This window comes from Dromaius novaehollandiae, chromosome 6 (genome assembly GCF_036370855.1).
Source record: "Dromaius novaehollandiae isolate bDroNov1 chromosome 6, bDroNov1.hap1, whole genome shotgun sequence".
Taxonomy (NCBI): domain Eukaryota; kingdom Metazoa; phylum Chordata; class Aves; order Casuariiformes; family Dromaiidae; genus Dromaius; species Dromaius novaehollandiae.
In genome coordinates, this window is record NC_088103.1 from 11,218,615 (window position 1) to 11,246,416 (window position 27,802).

Genomic DNA, 27,802 nt, shown 5'->3' on the forward strand with positions numbered 1-27,802 from the left:
TTTCTATATTAAAATATTTCCTTTGGAAGTATTTGGATTATGAGGTCTGGTTTTTTTCTGTAGTTTTAGTGGAGAATCTTCCAGTTGTTTCAAAATAATTCTTGTATTTTTTGGAAAAGATGGGAGGATTGAACCTATAACAGAGACTTCCTTTCTCTAAATCATACATAATGCATTGAAATTTGTTATTAGAAACAAACAACAGATTTTCAAGGTCACTGAAGTCCCCTTTTCTGGCTGTTTATCTTATGATGTTGTAATAGAATACTTTCTCTGCTTTTAGAATTTTATAAGCTAGACAGTACCTGAAATTATCATACTAAGTATAAATTGAAATATAAATTCCACTTAAGGATATATGCCATAATTTTCTTGTTTAATATTTCTTCTGAAAGCTTAGAACCGCCACATGGATATAATATGCAAATAGACTTGTATGGAATTTAGGCTTGGTGAGCTGGACCATAACAACACAGTTTCAGTTCAGTTTGATTAAAAAAGGCTATCTGGGCTGGAGCCCAAATTTACCTACCTTTCCATTGTATCAAAATATCGCCTCTCCTTTTCCATTTTTCTAGAATTGTTTCTTGTCACAAAAAAAGTAGATAGTTTTATCATGCCAAAAGAGTTGGCTGCTTTGCTTTACCCTGCCTGGTGAAAAGAGACTACTTCTACCTGTGACCTTTGAGAACACAACTGTTGAAGAAAAGCTACTATTTTGCTCTTTGCCTGTTCAGCCTTTTAAAAGTAGTAGCAGTGAATTTCTGCCACGGTGTGATTATATTAGACTAAAAATCAGCAGAATTGGTCCATTCATGTAATCCAACATAACATCTCTCAGCTATGGACAAAAATGCCAAACGTTGAAGGTGTTGAACTACGACCAGACAAAACTGAGTCTGTGGTCTGAGATACTTAGATAAAACATGGAATAGTACTGAGTAGTAACCATCACACACACAGTGACATAATTGTACATAGACTTTACAAGCTTAGTATATAATGCATTTTTTCTTTTTAATAGTTGACAAAGTAAGTATACAAGACAGGCCCACTATATAGGAGAATAAAGAAGGCGGGTGAGCTTCAAGAAGTGTAGACAGACACAAAGATAGTGTGAAAAAAGTAGTAGTACTTTTTGATAATGTCGGTGACGAAGCTCCAAGAGGAGAAACAATGCTGGCTTAGAACTTGGGAAGCTGGTACACAGTTGTCTGTTTTAACCTATACCTTTTGCATGGCCCTTGAACATGGCTCTCTGTGCCTCTGTTCTCTACCTGTAAAATGGGATTGATAGTTTCCTATTTCAGAATGGGATGTTCTGAAAATTGTTAGCCCAAGTAGTCAGATATTGCAGTGGTAAGGATGCGTGCATATTTATCAGTGTAGACAAATAGCATTTCTGCCTCCAGGAGAAGTGAAATGCCTTATGGAAGAAGAGATGACAGATGTGGGAGAGACTAAAGGACTATAAGGAGAGGATGAAATTCTTGAATCTGATGCAACAAAATTAATAGGCAGAGAAAGAACTGAGAGAAGGCTGTTGTAGTCAGAAGGTGTCAATGTGACCTTTGCAGTAGATATGACCTTGCTCTGCTTGTTCTGTAAGCCTCTTAGGTGCGAATCAGCTCTGGTTGGAAGCTCTATTGCCACCTTAGGGTTGGGCTGAGGCCAGTAGGATTTGATAACACAGCTATTGGATTGAAACAGCTCACATTGGAATGACAGAGAGAGCTTGACTTTGTCTGCAAATGACCCGAATGCTAGCCTCACTGGGGAAAACAGAATCTGCTGTGATCAGCAGTAGTTTGGATAAATGAAAAAGAAGCGGGTGGTTGGAAGTCTGTGAAGCATAATGTCACTGTGGTTCATGCAAGTAATAGCTAAAGCAGAGACTTCATTGAGCTGACTTTTCTTACCCAAACTCCTAATATTTTCCAGAATTTAATCATCCTGGATCCTCTCGTAGTGAATGAAGAGAAAATAAGGCCATCACTAGAGAAACGTTTGGAAGCTATTATTAGTGGAGCCGCTTTGCTAGCAGACTCTTCCTGCACGCGTGACTTTCATCGAGAGCGCATCATTGCTGAGTGCAATGCTATCCGCCAAGCTCTTCAAGACCTGCTTTCTGAATACATGAATAATGTAGGTAACCGTGTTTTTTCTTATTTTTTTTCTAATGTCTGTTTCAAAGCCTACTGTAACATAGATATATACTAAATAGAAGTAATTAGGCATGATTAGTTTTGTGATCGCTCATGGAATTTGACCTATATTTTTCAACATGCTCTTTAAAAGGCTAAAAGGAGCAATTTTCTATGCATATCTAAGTGAAAGCTAGCTACAGACCTCTAAAATGAGTGAGATTTGTATTATCTCTTATAGTCTGTAGAAAATGCTGTATTGCAGATAGGGTAAACACTTGTTTAGATTATTTTATTCCTGTTCTGAACTGTCACCACTATGCAACAGACACAGTGATCCTTCGTATGCTAGCAACAAGAGTTTCTTCATCATTTAACTTCCTAGTTCCCTCTTAGAATTTGAGGACCAGAGTTCTAAAATGTTATCTTCATTCCTATAGTATGCAACAACTGAAATAGTAATTGTTTAAAATGTAAGTAATCTGTCTGTGTCCTTTCAAAATAGCATGTACACAACATTGTATTTGATCTGTCTAAAAGCAGGAAGTTAAGACTGACTTTGCTAAATTAGAAAGTCAGAAATGTTCAGCAAATCCAGAAATCTCATTGTCTGGCATGTTTATAAGCCAATTCACAGGATACAGTTGGGGTTGGAAGAGACCTCTGGTGGGAATCTGATCCAACCCCCCTGTTCAAAGCAGGGCCAGCTAAAGCAGGTTGCCAAGGACTGTGTCCAGTTAGTTTTTGAGTATCTCCAAGGATGCGGACTCCACAACCCCTCTGGGCAACCTGTTCCAGTGTTCAACCACCCGCAAAGTAAACTCAAGTGGAATTGCCAGTGTTTCAGTTTGGGCCCGTTGCCTCTCATCCTGTCGCTGGGAAGCACTGAGGAGAGTCTGGCTCCGTCTTCTTTACACCCTCGCTGCAGATCTTTGTACACATTGGTAAGCTCCCCCAGGAGCCTTCTCTTCTCCCGGCTAAACACTCCCTGCTCCCTGCTCGGCCTCTCCTCATAGGAGAGGTGCTCCAGTCCCTTAATCATCTCTGTGGCCCTTCGCTGGACTTGCACCAGTGTGTCCGTATCTCTCTTGTGCTGGGGAGCCCAGCACTGCACCCAGCACTGCAGGTGTGGCCTCCCCAGGGCTGAGTGGAGGGGCAGGATCACCAGCTTCCTCGACCTGCTGGTAGTGCTCGTCCTGATGCAGCCCAGGAGGCTGTTGGCCTTCTTTGCTGCAAGGGTACTTCAACTTCTTGTTTCCTGGTAGGTTTTTGAAAAGGAGTATAGTTTCAGTGCTTTTTAAAATTTACTATTAAATTTGAATAACTGATTTGGTACTTTCTGTGTTGGGCAGTTACATGAGAAAACAGTGCAGTGGATACTGTTAATATGGGTACATAGTGTTAATATCATTTTCTCTGGAAAAATTTTCAGTAGGCATGCTGTTCTTATCTAAAGATATGTCAAGATGATTCATCTGCCACTTTGAGAGGATAATTGTATGATACAGCTATTTGTTTCTCTTTTGGGGAGCTGAAATTCCTTTCTATTTTGTAAGTCAGATTGCTTACCAAAGCTGTTCTGATGAGGCAGTTTTGTCTTATTCCTTAGGAAAATGAAGGGTAGGGATTAAGGTGGTCTATGCATATCCAAAGTTTCTTCATTTCCCAGATATTTTACCTGCTGATCTTTTCTCTAATTTATTCTTCGTATTTGGGGAAAAAAAATACAGCTGATTTATTCCATTATCTATGAATTCAAGTTGCTGTTTGAGTTCCGAAACAGATAAAGATATTCCCATTTTTTTAACTCAGGATTTATCTGTAGCATATCTGTTGAATGGAACATAAGTTCTGAACCTTTCTGGTGGTGCTTTACACATAGGTCAGCCACGTGAAATTTTTTTAGCTTTGGTTAGCTCGGAGTGTTGGTCTTTGATACCTTCTTGTAGCAGATGTCTGTTGCAGATATCTGTTCTAGGGTGGATCTGGTTTGCTGATAAAAGGCTGGAAGTGTAATAAGGAAGGCATCAGCTGAAGCACGAGGGAACATGAGAAGATACAAATGTTGTGCTTAGCAATCTGTATCAGCCCAAAAGATCAGTATGGGTTTGTTGCAAGAACCCTTTAGTGGAATTCTGTGTCTTGCAGGAGTCAAACTGCATGATTTTAAGTTATGTGGTCTTAAATCTTTGGATTCTTGGAATAAAATTGTGATTGTCTTGTCTATTTCAGAAATACTATGCTTCTAAGCTTACATAATGCAGACTAAGGGGAAATGAATACATTGTCCAGTTGAAAGTGTAAACTTGAGAGAGTCAGGAAGCAGCTACTTAAATAAGGCAAAAAGGGCAAGTGTCTGCACAAGATGGTAAAGACAAGGAGGAGGGAAGTGGAAAGGAAGAAATATAAAAGATTTAAACCTCATTTTAGTTCTTCTCAGTTATTCTCGTGAGTTGTAATATCCAGTTGCTCGAAAGATTTTTTTCTAGATAGGTAGCTGTCATTTCTTGCTGGTATGTTAGTTTGATGAGTTTTCTTAAGGCTTCTTTCTGTCTGGGTGTTGCTAGTGAGGGCTGCATTGCTTCAGAGCCACCATACGCAAGAAGTGCCACCTTGGCAAATCCTTCTTCTCTAGCAGCTGGTTTACGAGGAGGCTGTATGAGCTGCACTGGCACTGGTGACATCCAGTACATCTCCAGAGTCCCTGGGTCTTTCTTAGAGTGCTGGCATTAGATGTGGCCTGCCATCCTTGCAGAGGGAAATCACTGTTTTCTGCCATAACAACTGATTAATAAAGGGAACATCATAGGATATCCCACTCTCATGCATCCCATTTTTGGCTGTCCGTGTCTGTTCATAAATACTCAGAAATTCAGCTGATTGACTTTGGGTTGGTGAAGTTCTACGAGGGTGAATCTAGACTCTTGCTTCATGGGTCGTTATTTAATAACGGACAGGCACACAGCCCTGTCAGCCACTTTTCACAGCAAATGCAAACACTTTAGTGCTATTGCTTTCTTCTTTGCCATGTGTATTTTACAGGTTTCTGAATGTCCAGCTTTGTCCCTAAACTCTGTTTCCCACTGTTTCAGTCCCTTGCATACTGGATTGTTTCATTTTAGGAAGCCTTCCCCACTGTGCAGTTTGGATAGCATTGTCTGTGTGAGCCCCTTTCCCTGCTTCTTGGCGTGATCATGATCTCTTAGCTGGGGAGGTGCTCAGCTTTATGAGGAGCACACTGAGGTGGCTAGACTGCTCAGGACCAAAGATCCACAAGTCTTTACAAGCCTGTTCTGGAATCCGCAAATACTTGCAGTTCCTTTGATTTTCATCTGCAAGAAGTCCCGGGTATAGCTGATGACAGATGATTTGAATACAAAGTAGTACGTGAACAAGCAGGGAGCCACGTTGTCTGTTCTCTGTCATGGGGCAACAACGCTGGTGCTACAGTTGTAGTGTTGTGTGAGGGGCTGGAAACCCTTCAGTGGGTACTGATTGGTGGAGGGTGCCCATGTATTTAGAATGGGCTCTTAAAGAGGAAAGGCAAATTCTTTACCAGTGATTGCTCTCACTGATATGCTAGAAATATGTATGTTAGTCACTTTCCCCCTCTTCTGGTACTTTATGTTTACGCTTTAAGGAGTTGAAAAAAGAATTTAAGTGGTGACAGACTCTTACATGCTTCGCAGTAGGCAAGAGAAAGAAGGAAGGATCCAGTGTGTTTTCTCGGTGGTTATTTTAAGGGCAAGTGTCTGGTCCTAGGAGGCAAGGCATGAGCGTGCTTGTTGCCAGAATGTGTACAGGGACCGTCCCTGCCAGAGGATACCAGCAAGCAGCTTTCCAGCAGCCAGACTCCTTGCTAAGTATGGCCCAAATCCACGGAAGTAATTAGAAGTAGCAGTGCTCAGCATGGGAAATCTGAGTGTCCATTTTCTCTGTTGAGAAACTCTGTTGAGTCTTTGTGACAAAACACAGAGGTAGCTCAGCAGAGTGGACTCTTTGCTTGTTTTCTTGGCCAATGAATTTTACATTCTTGGTAGCAATTTTCAACTTTAACAGGGTTATTCCGAAGGACTTCAGTGCCTAAATTCTGCCCAAGTTCTGCATCATCAAAGTCTGTTTTCTGAAATCAGCCCTCAGTGCTTAAACAAATGTACAGGAACTTATGATTTAGCCCTAACTATTTGAAAGGGATATAGCTTTCGTTAGCTATAGCTATAAGGGATATAGCTTTCATTGTTCCCAGATTTGTTTTGTTTTTATTTCTTAATTATTCTAAGTCTCTAAGTAAGCCTCAAGGACATCAAGTAAAATCACGGGCCTATTGATGTCAATGATAAAATTTGAGAGTTTTCTCTGAAAGCCAGGAAAAGCATCTTTTCAACAGTTATTGCCTTTTATGTAAGTGACTGCTTTTCACAGAGGCTGTATCACAATGAGGTGATGCAATGGAAATTCAAGCAAAATGTTCTTTACACTAATAAAGACCCATTCTGTCTCGAGGAAGCTTAATTTTTTCTCTTCACAAAGTAATTCAGACAAGCAGTAAATCACAAAGTAGGACAAATATATTTATAATTCTTCTGAAAAGCAGCAATCTTTCTTTTGGTATTGCTGGATTATTTGTGTATTATCACTATTCTCTTTCAATTTTACTAATAGATATGTACTGTACTGATTTAATGTGCAATTCTGGAGGTCCCTGTGCTTCTTGTGTCACAGGTTACAGCTACTGCTGCTGCTTGCTGTACCATAACACGTGAGCTGAGTGTGGCTGGGTGTGGGGGCAGAGTCAAACTGTCTCTGCTCTCACTGGAGCTGGCTTCAGTCTCTTGCAAAGGCATTTAAGAAAATGGAAAGAGACTAATGCCGCACTTTGGGGGACAGATCAGGGAGTGGGCTGAAGTTGACCCCATTGTGCATATTTATATTACCTGTCTAGGATACTGATGATCAAGATCTGAGCATCCATGTAGTCTCAGGGCAGGCCAAGCTGAGGCTGACTATAAATCTATGGCTCTGTGGCAGACAGCATCAGGACCACTCCGGGAAGGTCACACGCTGATTATGCAAGGGAGATGGGATAGTTGGAGGCAGAAGGTGAAGCCCCATATTGCATGTAGGGCATACTTGAATCTTCACTGGGAATGCATCTGCTGGAGTTTTATTTCCTTGAGTTCCCTGAAGGTTGTCTGAAGCCTATTGCCTCACCACAGGTTTGTGTCCACAGCTACTAGATATGAAACACATCTGGATTTGAGACACATTTGGACCTGAGGATATACACAGAAATGCTGTGAAGATGGAGCCAGAGGAGCTTGGAAGCCAGAAAGCCTGGGGGCAGCTGACATAGGGAGTGAGCTGGAGGGTGCTGAGCTTGGTAAAGAGAACATCCGCAGTACAGAGCTCTGTAGAGCCATGGGGCAAGGTCCAACTCTGGGAAAGATGATGCACAGGGTAGTTGGGATTTATGTAATTGCATCTGTCTGGATCTCAAATTGTAGCTGTTGTCCACTTACTTGAACTGAGTATTGGAAGCTCAAAATCAGAAAATTAATGGAAAATCAGGAGTCTTTTTTTTATTAATGGTCTGGCTCTGGGCTTTCTTGTCTCGACTCACGAATTTGAGTGCTAAGCAGTGCTAATGCCTTGCTTTACCCCTGCATCGGATACTCTTCAACAACACATCTGACCCAACTGTCTCAGTGTAGAGGCTACTAGTGATTGGTAACGTTCTGTGTAGTATTTTATTGCTGTTCTTACCCTTTCAAAGTGAGGGGACTTACAGATGCCTCGGACTTCATCTGACCTGTGCTTTATGGTTTCCTGCTGAAGGTTTTTACCACTTCCCCAGGTAGAGAGAAGACAAGACACTTTGGTTTATAATCACAGTGGTGCAGTGCATCTCTCATTTAAGCTACTTATTCTTGCTCTGAGCAGTGGATTTTTCATTTCAGTGCTCACGGGGAACATTTTGGTAGTTCTGCAAACTGCAAAAAGTCCCCCCAAAGACTTATTTCAGGTTGAAGAAAATGTTTTGTTCAGCCTAAAAAGGGAATGTTTCATGTTTTTAATTTAAAGAATTGCCCAGATCTCTTTGTTAAATATTTGCATCTCTTGGGATATTTTCCCCCTATTTATCCATGTGTTGCAGGTGCAGAAAAGGCGATTACTGATATTCAATAATATGAATGTGAGAAGATTGGTGCTCCATAAGTACAATATTAGGAGACAAAATGGAATCTCTTACCATGATTTGCATGAATCAAATAATAAGCAAACTTGCAAAAATGCTCCAGTCTCTTCATATCTGTCATAATTCTTTATGATAAAGCTTACTTTCTCCATTCCTGTAAAGAAGCATGTAAGGAGCATTCCTGCTAGTCTTAGATGGGCTTATAGCTTTATTCTAGATCACTTTGCCTATCAGAATCATTAGTGTTGAAAATATAATAGGCAATGTGAATAAACAGATTATTTGGATTCAGCAAATCAACACTGGCACTATAGCATTAGATACAGTTCCATTTCACAACTGTCCGAACTGATACCAGGGCTTTTTTCATATTAATTGGAGCAAGAGAGGTCCATGATTTACCCTGCCCCCTTTCCTTTCCCTTAACTCCTTCTTCCACAAACTTATCAGGGAGGTTTTTAAAGATTTTTAAATGTCATGGAGTCTTGCGGCCCAGAATAAAGCGACACAAACTGATACATAGTAGAATATATATCCAGCCATTTTTTGGATAATTTTATTATTCTTATGTATGGTACTGGAAGCAGCCAGCCTGCTTTTTCCTGCTGTCCTGGCTTAAAAAGACACTGAACAAACACATCAACCTCTTCACAGGCTTAATAGAACATGCACAATTTCAGGAAACATAGCATGTGCCATATTTAGTTTCATTCATTTGGGGCTATTTGTGTTTATATTTTGGAAGGGGGCGTAGTGAGCAGTCTAATATGAGCATTTTTTATAATATGCTGAAAATATATTCGGAATGTATGCTTTCCTTCATGAATGCATTTTTCTGGTTACTCTAAATCTTAACTCTTTCTCATCTCAGTACCTGCCTGCTGCTGTTTCCTTTTCTGTACAAAACTGCTATGGTGCTGTGCACTTAAAATGTTGTCATTAAAGATCTTCTTGCCAGATATCCAGTCCACAGATTATGTATCGATACCATTTCTCATGTTAGACTAGACTAACAAGGGAGATTGAGGAAGCTGCTTGTTAAAATCTTTAAGAACAGAATAGCTGAACATCTGCTGTGGTTTGTTCCTGTTTAGTTAGTTATCTCTTGGGGCAGGAGGGTGAACTAATTGACCTCATAAAACCCATTTTTTCTGTATTTCATGTAGGAACATCTACAAACAGAGATTGTGTTCACATGTCCTTTTGTAGGAGGAATGGACTTGAATGTTTGTACTTTGCTGTCCTCTTCATATTCAAAATTCTTCAAACAAGTGCTGTTCTAGAGGGATTTGGAAGTCAGATACAGCAAAATTTAAGCTATATAAATTTGAGTGTGTGATGTGTGGGTGGAAAGTGTCATTCAGTTTTTTCTTACCTAGGGTTTTTTTAATGGCTATTGAGTATTATGTCTTCAGAAAAAAAATATTCCAGTAAAATTAGTATGCCTGTATGGCATATTGTGCTGGCATTTATACGGGAAAGCATATCTGTTGTTGACATTGGCTGAACACTTAATTTAGTTGACTTTGAACACTCTTATGGTAGGTGTTCTTATGTTTTATATGCAGTATTTGGGAAATTAAAAATCATTTTTCTAATATTACTTTTGTCAAACATTTAGTTTTAAAGGGAAATCGGATATGCAGTGTTCAGAAAAAAGATTTCTGGTGTGTTTGAAAGGCAAAAGTAATCTAGTGAATTCCCCAAATAGATTTATAGTTGAAAAATAAGCTGCAGCTAAATTTACCTGACTATTTATGGTGTTACAGAATTTGCAGGAAACTGGGCTCTATGCACATGAACTAGAGAAAGATAATGAAAGCTTTTCTATTCTTAAGCCCTGTTTTTCATTTAACGGTTCTGAGGCAAGCTATTTCAGGATTAATCGAATCCTTACTTAAGGCCTGAATTGAAGTAATATAGGGCGATGAGCGACTCGTGGAACTGTAGAGGATGATTCAGAACGATAGTCAGTAATTTGTATTTGGTATACCTGACAGCACTAGAAATATATTAGGTTGCTGAAGACTAATGTTTTTTTCAAGGAACCTTCAATGAAGTGGTGTTTTCTCTCTCCCCAAGATTTAATAAATCCTTGATTATGGTAATAAACAGGCCTTACTAATAAGTATTAGAAGGATTTGTTTACCAAACATCTAGCTAGCTCTTTAATTCACAATATTTTTTTCACAGTTTATGCAAAATTATTGTCATTATGTGAGGCTTTTCTACACCAATTTCCTATTTTCTTGAGGATAGTAAAGACTGATCATTTTTCTAAATGTTAGTATGTCATTTCTGTTATTATTCTAAATGTTAGTATGCCAAGGCCGGTGTTTCAGCATGCATTTCTATTGTTTTTTAATCTATCCGTGACAGCTGATTTTTGTTGTCCAAATATATGTCTAAATGTTATTTTTGTTCAGGTTAGAAAGTATTTACTTTTGGTTTACTTAACAATTCTTATGAAAAGATTGATCATTTATAGTCTAGGGAATTCTTAAACGAAAATTAGTATTATGAACAAATTAAGAGCAAACCCAACTTTTCTCTAAACTTCTTAACCAAAGAAGGGAAAATGTTTTTATAAGCAAATCCAAAATGTTTTAGGTTCTTCTCTTCAAAAAACTTCAATTACTAAGTGTGTATTCTGGTGGACAAGCTGACCGTGAGGCAGCAAGGTGCCCTTGTGGCAAAGGCGGCCAACAGCCTCCTGGGCTGCATCAGGACGAGCACTACCAGCAGGTCGAGGAAGCTGGTGATCCTGCCCCTCCACTCAGCCCTGGGGAGGCCACACCTGCAGTGCTGGGTGCAGTGCTGGGCTCCCCAGCACAAGAGAGATACGGACACACTGGTGCAAGTCCAGCGAAGGGCCACAGAGATGATTAAGGGACTGGAGCACCTCTCCTATGAGGAGAGGCCGAGCAGGGAGCAGGGAGTGTTTAGCCGGGAGAAGAGAAGGCTCCTGGGGGAGCTTACCAATGTGTACAAAGATCTGCAGCGAGGGTGTAAAGAAGACGGAGCCAGACTCTCCTCAGTGCTTCCCAGCGACAGGATGAGAGGCAACGGGCCCAAACTGAAACGCTGGCAATTCCACTTGAACCTAGGGAAACTCTTGTTTACTTTGCGGGTGGTTGAACACTGGAACAGGTTGCCCAGAGGCGTTGTGGAGTCTGCATCCTTGGAGATACTCAGAACCAAACTGGACAGTGTAAAGTTTAAAAAACGAATTTCCATCTTATTAACTAAAAAAAAAAAAAAAATCACAATTGGCTTTTAATTCTCAAGGCCTGTTTGTGTTTTTTTCCTAAGCCTATGGTGCCAATTGGCACATTATCTTTGAGTATGCAAAAAAAGTAAGTGTCTCAAATGAGACAGCTGCAATGCTTAGTAGAATACAACAAATGAAGTAAATTGTTGTAGCTACTCTGTTTACTGGAGAATCCTTGCTATTTTAGGTTATTCAAAACTTTTTAAACTATTATTACCAGTAATAAAAATTAAAGAAAATTTATACAAAGATGGAATGAAAGGAGAACCCAGCTACCTAACTAGAGTCTATACTCAGCAATAATCTGGGATTATCTTTTTCATTAAGTAGCAATGTATATATTAAAAGAAAATGTAATATTGTATAGTAAGAATTCTCAGTTGTGTAAATAGACATACCTACTAAAGAAAATCTCCCCTCCACACACTCTTATGTACTGAATATACTTTATAAAAGGTCTTTGGAAGAGAAAAGAAGGTTAATGATCAGTTTGAAATCCATGTAAGTAAGAGAAATTAAGAAGTATAAAGATGATATATGTTCCTGGGAGGAGTTAATGAAAACCAAAACTGGAGCCCAAGGTAAGTCTTTCTCTGGAAGCTTGTTTAGTACTCTTAATACAGCAAAAAAAGGTTTTATTTTTTGCTCTGTTTTGCTCACTGTGCACATGCACAAATGAGCAATGTATATGTGAGAGAGCAGACGCACACAAACAGAAAATGTTTTAATTTGGTAATGATGTTGTTCTCCCCATTTCCAGTCTACTATCTGGAATAATAACGAAGAGAAATAGATGAAAACTTAGCAGAGTTCCAATAGGATGTGAGCTAAATGAAACCAAACAATGACTAGATGAAGAAATCATGAAATGCTGTGTGTCAGTTGGTCAGTAGCCATTTTTAAGGAGACAAGTTCATAGTGATGTTTTTGAGTCTTACTACAATTGGCTGGGAAACAGAGTTTATATTTCTTGGATTTCAAGTTATTGGAAAACTTTTCCTTTGTAATTGGAAAAAAAAAAAAAAAGCCTAATAATTTCCCGGATTCTGCCAGCTGCCTCTTGTGTTCACGTGTGCACACATTAAAGCAAGATTTCACAATGAAATGCTCTGGGATATCTCAGGAAGTGCTGACTGACACCAACAAGATTATTATCAGTTTTTTATCTATCCACTCCTGAACCACTGTAGACAAACTGGCCAATTGCTGAAATGAGAGATGAAGTGTTATGCTAGATCCCGATGGGAAACCAGAGCCTGCAAACCCTGAATGTGCCCCTATATAAGGCTGCCAGGTTGGTAGGTATCTTGCTCCTTGGAACACATGCCTCTGAGCTGCAGAATCAGGCATGTTGTAGAGCAAGATTACTCAGGGATTGGTACCTCCAAATTCTCTATTCCTGGACCAGTCTAGGAGCAATGGATCTGAAACCTTCAGATTGTGCTTCCAAGGCAATCTTGCAAAAGGAACTGCAGAGCTGTCAGGAACATCTGCCTGTGTTTTGTCAGAAGAGCAGTTGAAAATTTCCAGTCAGCTGTATTCTTGATCTGTGATGTACTTCTACTCTTGCTGTGTTTATTTCCCACCTATTGTGTAGAACTATCAATGCCCTTTTATATGTTTAACAGTGTGGTAAGCAAGTATTAAGACTTCTATTACTTAATTTTGTCTCTGTAGCTTTCATCAGTGTTAACAGTTGAATCTAGTAGGTAAAATACAATCATATAATATTTTAAGTTGTCAGGGCCATGTGACTTGTGGTGAAACCCCCTGCTTGAAGAAGGGCCCACTGCAAATTTCGATCAGGTTGCTCCAAGTTATGTCCAGTGAAGTCAAATGTCTCAGAATGCAGATTCCATGGCCTCTCTGGGTCCCTCTTCCAGGGTTTTATCACTTTCATTGTGAAGAGGTTTTTTCCTACTATCTAGCAGAGTTTCCCTTTTCCCCTTGCACCGATCTAAGTGCTCAATTTGGCTGAAAGAGATTGTCCCATCTGTACCTTGCACTTCCGTGCTGTCAGCCACTCCTGCCTGTCCCCTTCCTTGTGTCGGCTCTGGTACTTACCTTCCCTGTCTCTGAACCGAGTCGGCTTGCAAAACTGACTGTTCGCTTGTTCTTGCTGGGTTAATTATTAGTTTTTACTGATCTAAGTGAAACTCTAAGTAGGGCACACAAGCACCACACATGCCCCAGGGAAACAGGAGTGTGCAGCTGAGCATGGGGAAGGAAATTGGGGGAGCCGAACTGTCCCTTTTGTAGGCAGTGAACTATTAACTTAGTCCACCTTGGGAAATCAGAAAGCTCACCCACTTTCTCCCTTATCCACCTGACGCATTGTTTTTTCCTGGCAATGTGTGTGTGAGGGATTCATTCTCGATGCCTGCCTTAAGCCTCAGGTTTGCACCCCTAAGAGGTTCCCTATTGCAGAACTTCCTTCCTAAAGCCTGTGAGCTCTTGCAGCTAAACCCTGCTTAGAAAGCTTAGAGGAGTTTTTCTCTCTTAATATTTTTCTGGTTTCCCGTTCTGTGGGAAATAATGCTTATTTTAATGAAGAAAGCTGTTTCACTTTTTTGGATATGCCAACACCTCTTTGTTACAACTCCTCCCCTCAAGGAAGAGCAGTGCCCTCCTGCCTCCTTTCTCCTGCTTTTGTGCCTCATTGATTTGTTTCAGTATGAAATGTGTCTTATCCTAGTCTGTACGTTCTGTATGTATCTGGAGATTGTAAGTTATTCTTGATAAGCCCTTCATATGGAATAAATGTACGTAGCTCACCATTGGCTCTTGGTTGAGACTAAACATAAAGGTATAATTAGCCAAGCTGGGAAAACAGTGGGTTTTCCAGAAATACGCTGTAACTGAATACCACATGCCTTGTCTATGAGCTACATGCTGGCAGTTTCCAACAGCAACGTGATAGTTATCAAGTTAGCATAGAGTGATCTATGAGTCTCTGCTGTACTTAGTTACGTTGATATTAGCAGAAAATCAGGGTGTCCAAACCTGATGCTAGGATAACTAGTAAACGCTGTCCTTTCAGAGGTGGTCGTTTCCTGTTTGAACTGGCAGTATCTGGCACAGAGGACAATAGAAAAAATTTTTTGAAGAGTACTTGTTACTTAATGCAAATCAGGTTTGAAGATTACTCAGAAGTAACACACAACAAAAGGTTGTGTGTGGCCTTTCTGCCATGGAATTAAAAAGAAAATCCTTCAAAATCCATATTTCAAGTGTATTTTGTTCTGAATTGGGGTCTTTCTTGTGATTCAAGTGATGACTGCTATCTGCAAGAAAGGAAGCATGAAATACAGCATATACAAAAACATTACTTGGTAGAATTGCAACCAGAAACCATCACTGTGACTGTTTTTATTGAGCAGAGTCAAAGTTTGAGGAAGGCACACAGGTAGTATTTTATAGACTACCTTATAAACAGAAATACTAGATATTAATAGAAATATTAGAGGTTTATGGAATATAATTAGTAATATGTTATCATTGTTTACTTCTTTAAAATTAATACATAGGCAAAAGTAACTGATGTCTGGCCCCGGACTTCATAAGTCACTGTTTCTTGCTTTCTATAAGGTAGTCTGAGTGCCACAGAAGTTCAGCAATTTACAGAATCACCTCTCTTAGTATGATTAATGATTCCTCATAACCCACCTGTCTAAAATGGAGTGATGTTATACACTGTTGCAGATAATAATTGTCATGCCCTTTGTCATTAACTGTGTGTCTTACATCCTTTGCAACAGATAATATCTCTTATCTGTGCATTGGTTAAATTGAAGAAGTAGCTAAAAGACTCCAACAGCAGCATGTTGTGAAATTATTGGCAAGCCTGTCTGCTCTGAAAAATCATATGTAAGGAGTGACATTTTTCGATATTGCCGTTACTTCTTTGGGGTAAACTAGAAACAGATTTTTTTATATTTCTCTTTGGAGGCTTTGTAGTATTTTCTTAGAAATAATGTTATTGTAGCCACACTAACCTAAGAAACAACAGTAACCAGTTAAGGGGTTGTAGTCCTAGGAGCTGTCTTCCTTTTTCCAGCTATAATAGCTGATCTAATTAAAGCTTTTATCCCCACAAAAATGTTTGCTTAAACAAAATTCTAGAAATATTTATAATTCCTGATGATATTATTGTGAAATCTTTATCCTGGTAGATTTGCAGTATTGGTCAGTTAAACAGGCAAAACTGTTGTTTTCGGGTAAAGGAGAGCTGGCAGCTGTTGTGAGCTGATGAACAATGGAGCGAGGGAATAACTTCTCCTTTCAGAGAGACATGTTTGCTTTGCTGCTCTCAGTTTTCTGAAGATGAGTAGGAGCCTGCTACTGGTTCCTACTGGAAGCAGATTATTACCCCAGGGGATTGGCCTTGCTTTGCTGAGCAGCTCGTTGTCATAGAGGAGCAAAAAGTTGATCTCAACAAGGTCTCACCTCTGTTATCTCTTAGGGCCTGGCACTTCCCTTGCAGCTCTGCATGACCCTGGATGTTGTACATGGTACAGGATTGCTAGGCAGGACTAATGAAACAGTTGAAGTTTTTTGCACACCATTAACTTTCGTGTTTCTCCTCCACTCCTCCTGTAGTGGACCTGTACTGGTCTTCTCCTGTTAACATTAGTGTTTAGCTTAGATTTTCGTCTGAGGGAGGCTGTGGGGCCTTTATGGAAGCTTTTGAAGATCTCTGCCCTGTAATACAGCTAGAATTTCACTGTCATATACCCAAAGTTACATGATTGATGTCCTCAAAGCATTGTTACAGTCTCATGGTGGGTGTGATACACTTGGCCAGTTGACGAAGGAAGGGCTGAAGTTAGAGAAGGATGCAGATGACATTCCCTTGAACATATGATAAAAGGGAAGTCTTATAACAGGAGCTGTCATCTGCAACATGGGGGGAGGCAATTCTGCTCTTAACACTGATAGAACTGAAATGAGTGATGCCGTTCAGGTTTCTGTATCTTCATAAGCATTGACAAAGTTTGGCTTTTCCATGTCTGGAGAAGAAGTGCCATTTGGCAAAAGGTCATGCATTCAGATTATTTGCTTGGCTTTTATTAGGATATGAACAGCTCCGGTGGAATACTACCACTAGCCCAGAGAGTTACTACAACTTAATTAAAATAAGGAGGACGAAGGAGAAGTAACTAGGAGGAGTAGTGCTTTTAGATTTTGTTTTGACAACTAGTTCAGGGTGGAAGTTTAACTTTTTTATTCTTGTTTGTTATTATAGTACAGAGCCTGCATATATCTATGATATAGATCTATAGGCCAGCCTGTAAATCTTGAGTCATGCATTGCTTGTGAACAGCTGCAATATGATCCTGCCCTTGGTATTCCCCTTGACTGGGAATGGGGATGAATCATCAGCTGCAGGAGGAATTAACTGTGCAGGAGTTTGGATTGCTGTGAGATCTAGCTCCATGCACAGGACAACATTACACCGTAGTGGGCCTGTGGGATTACTAGAAAGCCATTGTCATCTCCTGCCTATGAACGTCTTACCTTCCCTTCAGTTCTGTAAGGCTGACTCTTGGCCAGGTGAAGCTTTTTATATGTAGTTCCAAGGTCAGGATGGCTGTTTGCTCCTTTGTCCAAGTAGTACAAACATTCTGTTGCAGAAATAATGCAACAGGACACGCTGCCTCCAAGAAGTTTTCATGTGGCATCAAAGAACTTTTTGCTCCAGTAAAGGATAAAGGTAACTAGTGGATTTTAGTAGTTAAGGAGAGGGTGAAATTCTGAGCATTGAAAGTAATCTGGGAAAAAATATCAGGAGGAAATATGGATCATGATTCCAAAGAGAATAAGAAGTAAAACAGCAAAATCATTTAGTAAGAAAAATGGCAATAGAGACAAGGGAATCAGGAGAGGGAACTTTTAATGGTAGAAGCTATTCAAAGCACAACAGCAAACTTCTATTAGAGTGGAGAGATAGGAAGCATAGTAAGAGTCTAATCTGCCTACATCAGGAGCTCTTTAGTGACTGGAAAATAAAATCACACACAATTAAGTCACACAGTGTACAAAAGACAAGCGTTTATTGTGGTTGCAGGCAGAAATGCAGAGGCACAGAAAGAGTTAAAACTAGCAGAGAATACAGAAAGCAAGAACAGAAGCTTCTACTAATGCACTATTAATAAGAGAAACTAAGAAGGAAAATAAAGACCTTTTTAAATGGAGGACAGTTACTCAAAAATACTATAATTTTTCTATCTGCTTCAGTCCTCATATGAGCAATTGTGAATGAGTGCTTAATGTAGTTAATAAGACTAGTTTGAAACATGCCAGAAAGAAGAGGTTAAAAAATATTTAAGTAAGTCGCATGTGTTCAAGTGAACAGAGCCTGATTAAATTTCACTACTGAAAGAGTTTCTGAACCATTGGCCCTGATCTTAAAAAACTGGTGAAGAAAGAGTGATTTGCAAGTAAAGGAAAAGCAAGACTTACCTTCTTAAAACTAGGGGATATATAGATCAATCTCGTTGTAACTCTGATAATCAGCAAGATGCTGTAGGAAGTCCAGAGATGATCAGTTAATGAAAATCCTCAGGATAAGAAGATGGTGATAAACAGCCAGCACGAATTTTCAAAATATATGATGTCAAATACCTCTAGTTTTTCTTGTTTAACAGAATAGCCAGCTAGTGCATAAAAGGGAAGCAGTAAATGTAATGTAACATTTAACAGGATGTTTCACACTGTCAAGAGGAAACTTGAGAAGGATGGTTAAAATAGTACTAAGTGGAAGTATACTCAACAGTGTCTTAGGGAATCATTATTTACATTATTGTGGGTCAACTTGGGATAGTTAAATAAAATGTGATTCTGCAAAGACTGGCCTGGGTCCAAGTATATTAAATATTTTCATTAATAAGGTGGCTGAGGGAATAAAGAGTAGACTTACTGAGTGTCTGGATGATGCTACCCTGGCAAGAGCTACAAGTACCTTATAGGGATGCTAGTAGAATTCACATTTTTATGATAATTTGGAGAAATGATCTGAAATCAACCAGATGAAATTTGATAAGAACAAGTGCAAATGATCACCCTGAGGAAGGAGAAGTCAGCCAAATAAGTATAAATACAGAATTACCGGCTAAGCAACAGTACTGTTGGAAAGGCCATTGGGAACTGTAGAGAATTACAGATGGAATGGACTGGCAATGGGATTCTTTTCTAAGAAAAGACAAATCTTGTGTTGGGATGACCTCTTCCTACCTGTGTGGAAGATCTGCTCAGCTCTGCTTAGGGCTCACCTTAGTATCTACTTTTGGGCATTATGGTTTAGGAATAACGTAGCCAAACAAGGGGAATGAAATAAAACAAGGTTTTTAGAACACATAATACGAAGCTGACTTGACTAAATTTGTGTTTAGGGAGGAAAAGATGAAGCAGAAGAGGAACACAATAAGATTTTCAAATAAAGAAGAGGATTTTTAAGGTGCATAGTGTTAAGTTATTCCCCAATATCTGCTAAGAGTAAGACAAACCTAATTTGCAAAAGTGGAAATTTGTTCAATGTTAGGTTAAAATAATTGACCACAGAAATGGGTAGACGCTGGAACAGGTTACCTTGGGAGACTGTGGAGATTTGCTTGTCAACACTGTTAGAGACAGTTAGACTGGTTAGACAAAAATCTGTTGGCTGCTCTAGGGATGTTTGGTGCTGTTGCAGAGTGGTCAGGATGGAAAGAGTGACTGTGAGGGCCCTTCTAGCCCCACAGTTCTGTGATTTTTGTAAGAGTGATATTCCAAGTCTTCAGTGTGCATTTTCTTACCACAAATTGTTTTTTTCCTAGGTTATGTAGGATGTGCAGTGGCAAAAATTGGACCTAAATTTGGTGGGGCTTTTTAGACTGTCACATTATCTAGAGAGAAAAATATGTCCCTTGTACAATTTTGCGTGTTAAATTTCATTCAATATCTGGGAAGGGTGGATGTATAAAAGAAGTCATTAATAATAGGTGTATATATGCTAGGAGTCTTGTTCCTCATGAGGTGCTTGCATTTAATAATGATTCAGCTTATCATATCAGTAGGACTTTTTTACCCTGCCAAATTTATAACTACATTAGGAAGATTTATCTAAATTTACTTTTCTAGAATCCAGCTGGCAACTACACATTCTATATTCTGTTCATAAACTGGAACTTAAGTACAAGAAATAGAAGATTGGAATTTTGCTGTACAAGATTAAAATTTTAGCAATCAAATTACATTTGTGTAATGTAATATGTGAGCTGTTCTCTTGTATTATTATTTTCACTGAAAAAGGTTGATATGTGCTATAAAAACTACCAACAACAGCCTTTCTAGAATTTGATTATATGGCATAAATACACAGTAATTTAACAGCATTAATATTAAACATATTAATTAACATTTAATATATATCATTACTTATTTAATATTTATTCTTTGAGTAATAATTTAAGAAATTTCAGTATACCTGTTCTTAGTGGTTTTGTGTAAGAGAGAATATCACTTTGCTTTCTTTTGACTCTGGTCTGAAGAATGATTTACCTAATGTTTTGACAGGCAGATGAAACTCTTGCTAGTAGTTTAGGCAGAGAAACAGCCAGCTTGACAGATCACGTGTGATGGGCGGTTGTGTTATTTAATGTTTTTGTCTCCAGTGTATTCTGTATGTGCTGTACATTATCCTATGTTAAAAATAGCAAGACAGTGCATTGATTGACGTGTTTTTGTCGTTCTGGTTGCTGCACTTTGGATTTGAGGTAGCTCTGCAAGTCCAAGGAGGTTGCTGCCACCTGTGAGGGAGGTGTTTGGAGGGCAGAGCTGGCCTGGGCACAGCTGGGCAGTGGGAGGCAGCCGCGGGCCCGTGTGCCTGGAGAGAGTGGACCTCCAGCCATGGCTCACGTGAAATTTGGAGGGAGGAAGCTTCCCTAAGGCTCTAGAGAAGGCTCTGCGAGCTTGCTGCAAGCCAGGAGGCTGCTGTACATGTTGGAGTAGGAAGCAAGAAGAGAGCATGTTACCCTTTTTGTAAAGAGGCAGAGGAGGGAGAGGTAACTATTTTCAAACCTTTTTATATATTCTGAGTCACGTGCACATCTGAACTTTCTTTCTCAGAGACTCACCTTGTTCAAGTTTAGAAATCTTTCTGTTCTTGTAAACAGTAAGCCATAATAAACACAGCTTTAGAGACTGGGAACACTTTTACCACCATGTGAAAGCGAAACTTGGTGCCGTTCCATCTCAAGGGTCCTGCTGGCGCAGGGACCTGTCACACCACGCTACTTTGAGATCCGGCATGCCAAATGAGCAGGAGATTTGTGAAGGTGCCATTGTGAGGGTGATGATGACATTTTGTGTAACTAATTGGGGTGCTGCCCTCTCCATGAGCTTCTGCTAAATGTCAGCTAAATTTCTTGTAGAAAAGTTGATTGTGGAAGCATGTCTGTAAAAACAACACCATGAAAACTGGAGCAGGGCTTCGAATGTTGAAAATACAACTCCTGTTGTCAGCTGAAAAGTCCTTTTGTAGTACATGATGATGTTTCATAGACTGGAATATAACAAAACCCAGAATATATATTTGCTTAATACTGGGTAGGAGTCATGCAAATATAAGCTATTAGACAGCTTTGTGATTCTTCCAGAACTTTTACTGGAGCTTTATGCTACACACAGGTGGATTTCCTCTAGAATGGATTGTAGTTATTTCATCTGCTCTAGTTGAAGAAGCTTCAGGGGGTTTTTATAATTAGATTTGGTTGTTTTATATGAAGGATAGCTTCATTATGAGTTGAACTGACCTTTTTCGAATAAGCTTGAGAATCTAAAATCATACCATCAAATATGACTATTTTATGTGATATATTTCAAAGTTTTTCCAGAGTTGAAATTAAAAATGCTGACACAAAGGAAATAAAAATGATTGATGGACTGTTTACACTTGACCAGCTGCTAATGAATTCTCATTCAATACCTTGTTAGCTTTTGCTGAAGTAATACATAAGGCAAGTTAGAAAATAGCCTGAAGTTCATAAAAGTACAAAAAAGAAAAATTTAACTTATTCTGACATTTTTGATCTATGAACTATTATATAAATTGTGACTTTGTTGTTCTGGGATGATGTGATTGATAGTATCATTTTTCTCTTTGTTTGTTTACTGAACATTACTCTACGTTCGGTTTTGGCTTGGAGGCAGGGGAAGGCTGCTTGTTTGCCTTGGTGGTTCCTCCTTTAGGTGGGGCTTTCCGCAAGGAAGGGAGGTTGTGCTTCCTTTGGGAATGGTGGAGCGTGCTCAGCTGGGAGGAATTTCTGGAGTTTTCAAAGCTAGGACCCATCCTCTCTCTGGAGGAGACTTCAGAGAAAGAGGAGAGTTTTCCTGGGGATCTGAGGGGTGTGGGTTTGCATCTTGAAAACGCCCTGAAAATACTTAACTTCAGAACAAGCTTGAAGGAGAGGGTATGAGAAGAGCAGGGGAGGGATTGGCTGACTAACACGTGGATTTTTAATTTCTTTTATCTGGCAGGACAGAGTTTTCACTCTTTCAGGATTTTGTTGCAATAAAACATAGCTTTAGTGATTCAAAGCCTTTTTGAGTCTCTTTAAGGAGAAGGTGGAAGAATTCCACCTTGGTTCTGTAGAGCTATTCTAAGACTGTGGTCAGTGCCATTGTATGCTGAATATAGAGAATCCCATATTTATTGTAGTGTCTTATAAGCTCCTTTGAGAAATACTCTTCACATTATTGCTAAAATACAGTTTTGTTTATATCTATTTTTAAGTGAAATTGTGTGATGTTTTTGATATTTTCACACTTCCTCGGTGCAGTTTGGCTGCTATTTTCTGCTTTCACTGGCATTCATGCTGCAAGAGGGAAGAATTCCTGCAAGCCAGAAGGAATTTCATTGCTTCTGCACTGTGTAAGACTACAGAAGAAATTCAGGTTTGACCTATTCTGTTAAGGCCAAGGAAAATAGTGAAAGAAAAAGGTTATGTAAAAAAAAGTTTGTGAATTCATTTCGTTTTTCTTCTTCCTTTTTTATCAGTATTTTTTTTACAGCTGAAATTTCTGACAAGGACTAAACTCTGTATGTCTCTCTTGGCCTCAGACTGTGTATTGTAACTGTCTGTAACTATTCAGAGCCTACGCAGTTTCTCCTTGTAGGAAGCCTTGTTACCCACAGGCAAATGTAATCTATCATCTTTTCCTTCAACAATTCCCCATTGTCCTCTACCCCAAAAGAAATCAGAAAATATTTATAACGTTCTGCAACCCACAAAATCTGCTTCATCGTCCTTGAATCAAGTATATCTGATTGTAAAGCTATTATTTTAATATGAATTTTGGGAGCAGAGTGCCACAGGGCTTTTTTGTGTGCTGTTAGGAAAGGTGAAAACTGTGGGTTTTTTTTAACTGATTCAGTTTAGTAAAAGCCCATTTTATCAGAAGAACAATAATGCATCTACTTTGAGATGTTCAGACAGAATCAAGTATTCAAGCTGAAATGGTACATTAACTCAGATAGTAGTGTCTTAATATATATTGTGTTACTATGCTATCCTTCTGATGTAACATAGCATCTCACCTTTTTTTACTTCCATGGCAAATGAGGTCGCCTGTAGAATCTAGATGTCATTGTGGACCATTCACTGCCCTCTGTCAGCAGACTGCATCTGAATTGGGACCCATTAATGTGAACAAGCAGTTAAATTTGTGCCTTCCAGTTTTCATTACTTCCTGTTTGCTTGCTCAATTTAATTTGCTATTGTAATGGCTCCTTACGCAGCCTTGTTAAGTCCTTTGAAGTTCTTCAGAGTTGTTTCTAGCCTTGATGAATCTGAATAGTTCTGCATGATCTGCAGTGTTCTCCTTTGATATTTATCACTGTCTGCCTGGTGGTTCGATCAAAAGATACAAGTAGTTGATTATAGAGGCACCTGTTAACATCAGGAACTTCAGAATATTTCAGTTAACCTTTCTTTTACACGCTTGAGTTACCTGTTACTTACCTTTTAATTTATAGTTGGAATTGGTCTACTTACTAGTTGATAAGATTTCTTAATATCCTGTTGGAAGGAGTTTTTCAAAAGTCTTTGGAAGGTTAGTATTACTGTGTTTGTTTTTCTTCACTGTCTTATTTAAAATATTTGGGAGTTTGAGTCAAGATTTTATTAGGAGTGAACCTAAGTTCTTTGTTTCTTGAAAAAAAATGTGTGAAAGGATTTGTGTGTCTCAAACATGAACTTGAGGATTGCTGAAGAGGTGATAACTTAGAGAACTCTCTTAGCTTATATTTGGTTTTCTCTGTGCTGCTGTGATCTGTGCCTGTCTATTGCTCTTGCCATTGGGCCTTTTTGCTGTACTTCCTTTTATGCCTGCCTGTCTTACTGTTTTCTCTCCTTCCTTTTTTTCACCATTTTGTTTATACATCTACCCCTTCTTCTATATAGATAGAATTATTTTTTTTCCTGGTTGGATATATTTGGCAAAGTTTGGGTCAGAGAAGAAAATGTTCTTCAGTGAAATGCTAAATCATTTTTGGACAACTTTATTTGAGATTATTGTTTTCACCTGAGTAAGAACTGTAAGCATCTCAAGAGTTGTTACTCACAGCTATCACATTTCATCCTCATTCTTAATTGCTGATTTGAGTATTTCCCTCTCAATTCCTGTCTGTCAGACAACTTTAAAACTTTGAAAAGGAGGAACTCATAAGATTTCAACTTAGTTGACTTGTTGATATTACATACATGTTAAAGATTTTTCTTTTATAACACTATAACACTTAGTTTTAAAAATTATTTTCCAAGGTTACCTTTATGACTGTGAGTCTTGGGGACTTTGCTGTTAATGGGAATGTGGACCACGAAAGCATAGTAGACCTTTGACTGATGTTAATGGGCAGCATTATAAAACTTCATTGCCCTTTGTAATTCGATTCATTTTAATCTGAGCAATTTTTTTGTGTCCTTACATTACAAAAACCTTTGGTTTTGTATAATTCTGTCTTTGATTTCCTGTTCCATTTTTTTTTTTGCTTTCTTTGTGGTCAGTTACTTTTTTTAGTCTGTGTATATAAGGCCAGCTTTCTTATGCCTCTTAAGAATATACGTTTGGACACTGACATATTGATAACTCAGATATACAGAAGACAATATTAGAGAAAATGGAATAAAGACATTTTGCATTTGGGAAGATATGTTTCTCCTGATAGCAAAAACTTGTAGCAGAAGCCCTTTTCATTCTCAGGTCATTTGCATGTGAGTAGTCAGTCCAGACTTAAATTTAATCCTTCTCCATCTCCTATTTTACTTGCAGCCTTATTAGCCTGTAACTCCTTTTAAAACCTAGCCTTAAATGCCTTCTGTTTTAGCTCCTTATCATTTTTGAGAATGTAGTTTTTTCCTGCAGCATGACATAGTTGCATTCATAATGTTTATGTCCCTTTTCTTTACATCCCGTCTCAGAGCTAACACTGAATTGTCCGTGTATTTAAATCTCTTCAGGTTTTGGCTTGCAATGTGAGTGCTGTATTCCAGTAATTATTGTGTCTTTGTGGTATTAGGAGTGCCTTTATATATCATTTTCCCAATGAATTTTGTCATAGAAAAATTGAAACATGAAGTCTTACAGTATGTCATTAGTACTTATTTCTGGAAGCACAAATTAATTTGTTCTTTCTGTGTGAATAATGTTGGCTTTTTAGTAAGATCTTTGTGTATTACATGAAGGAATCTTAGAAGGTAATTTAGTTGTGCAAATGAACTGCAATAATTATTTAATTTCAGTGGGTGGTTCTCTTGCTAAATTAAAAGCAGAACTTCACAAATCATGGGGTAAAATGCGCACTGGGAAGAAAAGAATGAACAAGACAAAAGTTCCAAGGCTTATGAATATGAGAGAAGAGATGCAATGCTAGATATTTAGTGAGACTGGAAACAATTTACACTTGAATTGTCATTTTAAGTTTAAACCATGACGTTGATCCTGCAGCGCAGAACAGAGGCAGATCTCTATGCCTGTTTGGGATCCTGTTGTCTTCAGTGAGATTCCGTGTGGGCTATCAGAGAATCACAGAATGGCTGAGCTTGGAAGGCACCTCTGGTGACTGCCTAGTCCAGCTCCCCTGTTCAAAGCAGGGCCAGCTAGGTTGCCCAGGACCAGGTCCAGCTGGCTTTTGAGCATCTCCAAGGATGCGGACTCCACAACGCCTCTGGGCAACCTGTTCCAGTGTTCAACCACCCGCAAAGTAAACAAGAGTTTCCCTAGGTTCAAGTGGAATTGCCAGCATTTCAGTTTGGGCCCGTTGCCTCTCATCCTGTCGCTGGGAAGCACTGAGGAGAGTCTGGCTCCGTCTTCTTTACACCCTCGCTGCAGATCTTTGTACACATTGGTAAGCTCCCCCAGGAGCCTTCTCTTCTCCCGGCTAAACACTCCCTGCTCCCTGCTCGGCCTCTCCTCATAGGAGAGGTGCTCCAGTCCCTTAATCATCTCTGTGGCCCTTCGCTGGACTTGCACCAGTGTGTCCGTATCTCTCTTGTGCTGGGGAGCCCAGCACTGCACCCAGCACTGCAGGTGTGGCCTCCCCAGGGCTGAGTGGAGGGGCAGGATCACCAGCTTCCTCGACCTGCTGGTAGTGCTCGTCCTGATGCAGCCCAGGAGGCTGTTGGCCGCCTTTGCCACAAGGGCACCTTGCTGCCTCACGGTCAGCTTGTTGTCCACCAGGAACCCCAGCTCCTTCTCTGCAGAGCTGCTTTCCAGCAGGTCAGCCCCCAGCCTGTAGTGGTGCATGGGGTTATTCCTGCCCAGGTGCGGGGCTCTGCACTTCCCTTTGCTGAACTTCATGAGGTTCCTCTCTGCCTGTCTCCAGCCTGTTGAGCTCTCTCTGAACGGCAGCACAGCCCTCTGCTGTGTCAGCCACTCCTCCCAGTTTTGCATCATCTGTGAAATTGCTGAGGGTGCATTGGGTCAACAATTCAAGGAGTTGTTCATAGATCCAGTTGAATATCATTTCCAGTGAATTTTAAAACTTTTGAAAATATTTCATTTTTAAAAGCTGCAAATCAAATAAATAACCTACTTGAATTTTTAGTATTTAAATATTCTCTTCTGAAATGTCTCATTTTCTAAAAAACAACTAGAGTCTCTCAGAGGCTAAATAACAGAAATAAAGAAATGGTAGAAAGTTTCAGAAGAAAGGTAGCATAGAAATTGCTGTATTTCGGCCAGATGGTTGGTGGGACTCTCATAAGTTCTCATCAATTATAGCCTCTTAAAAGTCAAAATAAGCAATTAAATCAATAATGCTTATTCTCAGTCAGCTTCAGTAGCTCAATTTCTACTTAAGCATATTATTAAAAAAAAAAAAGCCTATTGTTCAGCTTTACATGCACTGCATCTGTCTTTCTGAAAGCTCAAATTTTGGAAAATATCTTATTTTCTTCTGTTAAAATATCATGAGGATTTCATTTAGGAGTAACCTGTATGATCTGTGTAAGGGGGCCATGGCATATTGATACAATGATGTGGGCATAGTTCTGTAACAGTTACAAGTATGAATTGTACTCAGTTTGAAAAGGAGTGAATGGAAAAGGATAGGCAAATATTTAAAAGCTGCTGAGAAGAGAAAAGGACTAACTTGTTTTCCAGTGTCAGGGTGGATGTGAGAATTAGCAATGGGCTTAAATTTTAGTTGGGGAAAGTTAAGTCAGGCATAAGGGAAAATATTCTAATAGCAGGAATGGTTATGCATGGATACAGATTTGACCCTACCCAAAGACTGAAAGTGTTTGAAGAATTATTTATCATAGTAAAGTTGATTTTGTTTTGAGATGAAAAGGACATCTTGTTCACCCCTTTCAGTCTCATTTTTTAAATTTGTGTTGTCATTACTCAGTTTATACTATTACTCATATGTATTCAAGGCTTTGGGGTGCAGAGAGATACAGGAAGAGCATCTTGCATAGTGGTAGAAAGAAAAAGCTTGATTTTTATTAGCATGTTTATAGCATACTTATGAGTTTGTATTTGAAAGATCCAGTGGTGAAGTAAAAGCCACTTGAGTCAGACAAGCTGTAATGTGCTCAGTAGGTAGCAAACTCTGAAAGCTCTGAAAATGGATAGCTGAAAGGCATTTAATACTCTTTTTTTTTCTCCTGTAACTCAGCCTGAATAGTTTTTCTTTCTGGCATTCTCAACTGT

The 27,802-nt window shown here is 39.2% G+C and overlaps 1 protein-coding gene across 1 annotated transcript in view; it reads left to right on the forward strand.

Annotated features, from left to right (window-relative positions):
* Positions 1–27,802, forward strand: part of CTNNA3 (catenin alpha 3) — a 572,729-nt gene that overhangs the window by 148,139 nt on the left and 396,788 nt on the right. Inside the window, exon 7 of the mRNA XM_064513677.1 lies at positions 1,942–2,145. Within this exon, the coding sequence (XP_064369747.1) occupies positions 1,942–2,145 (204 nt within the window). The remainder of the gene's footprint in view (positions 1–1,941; positions 2,146–27,802) is intronic.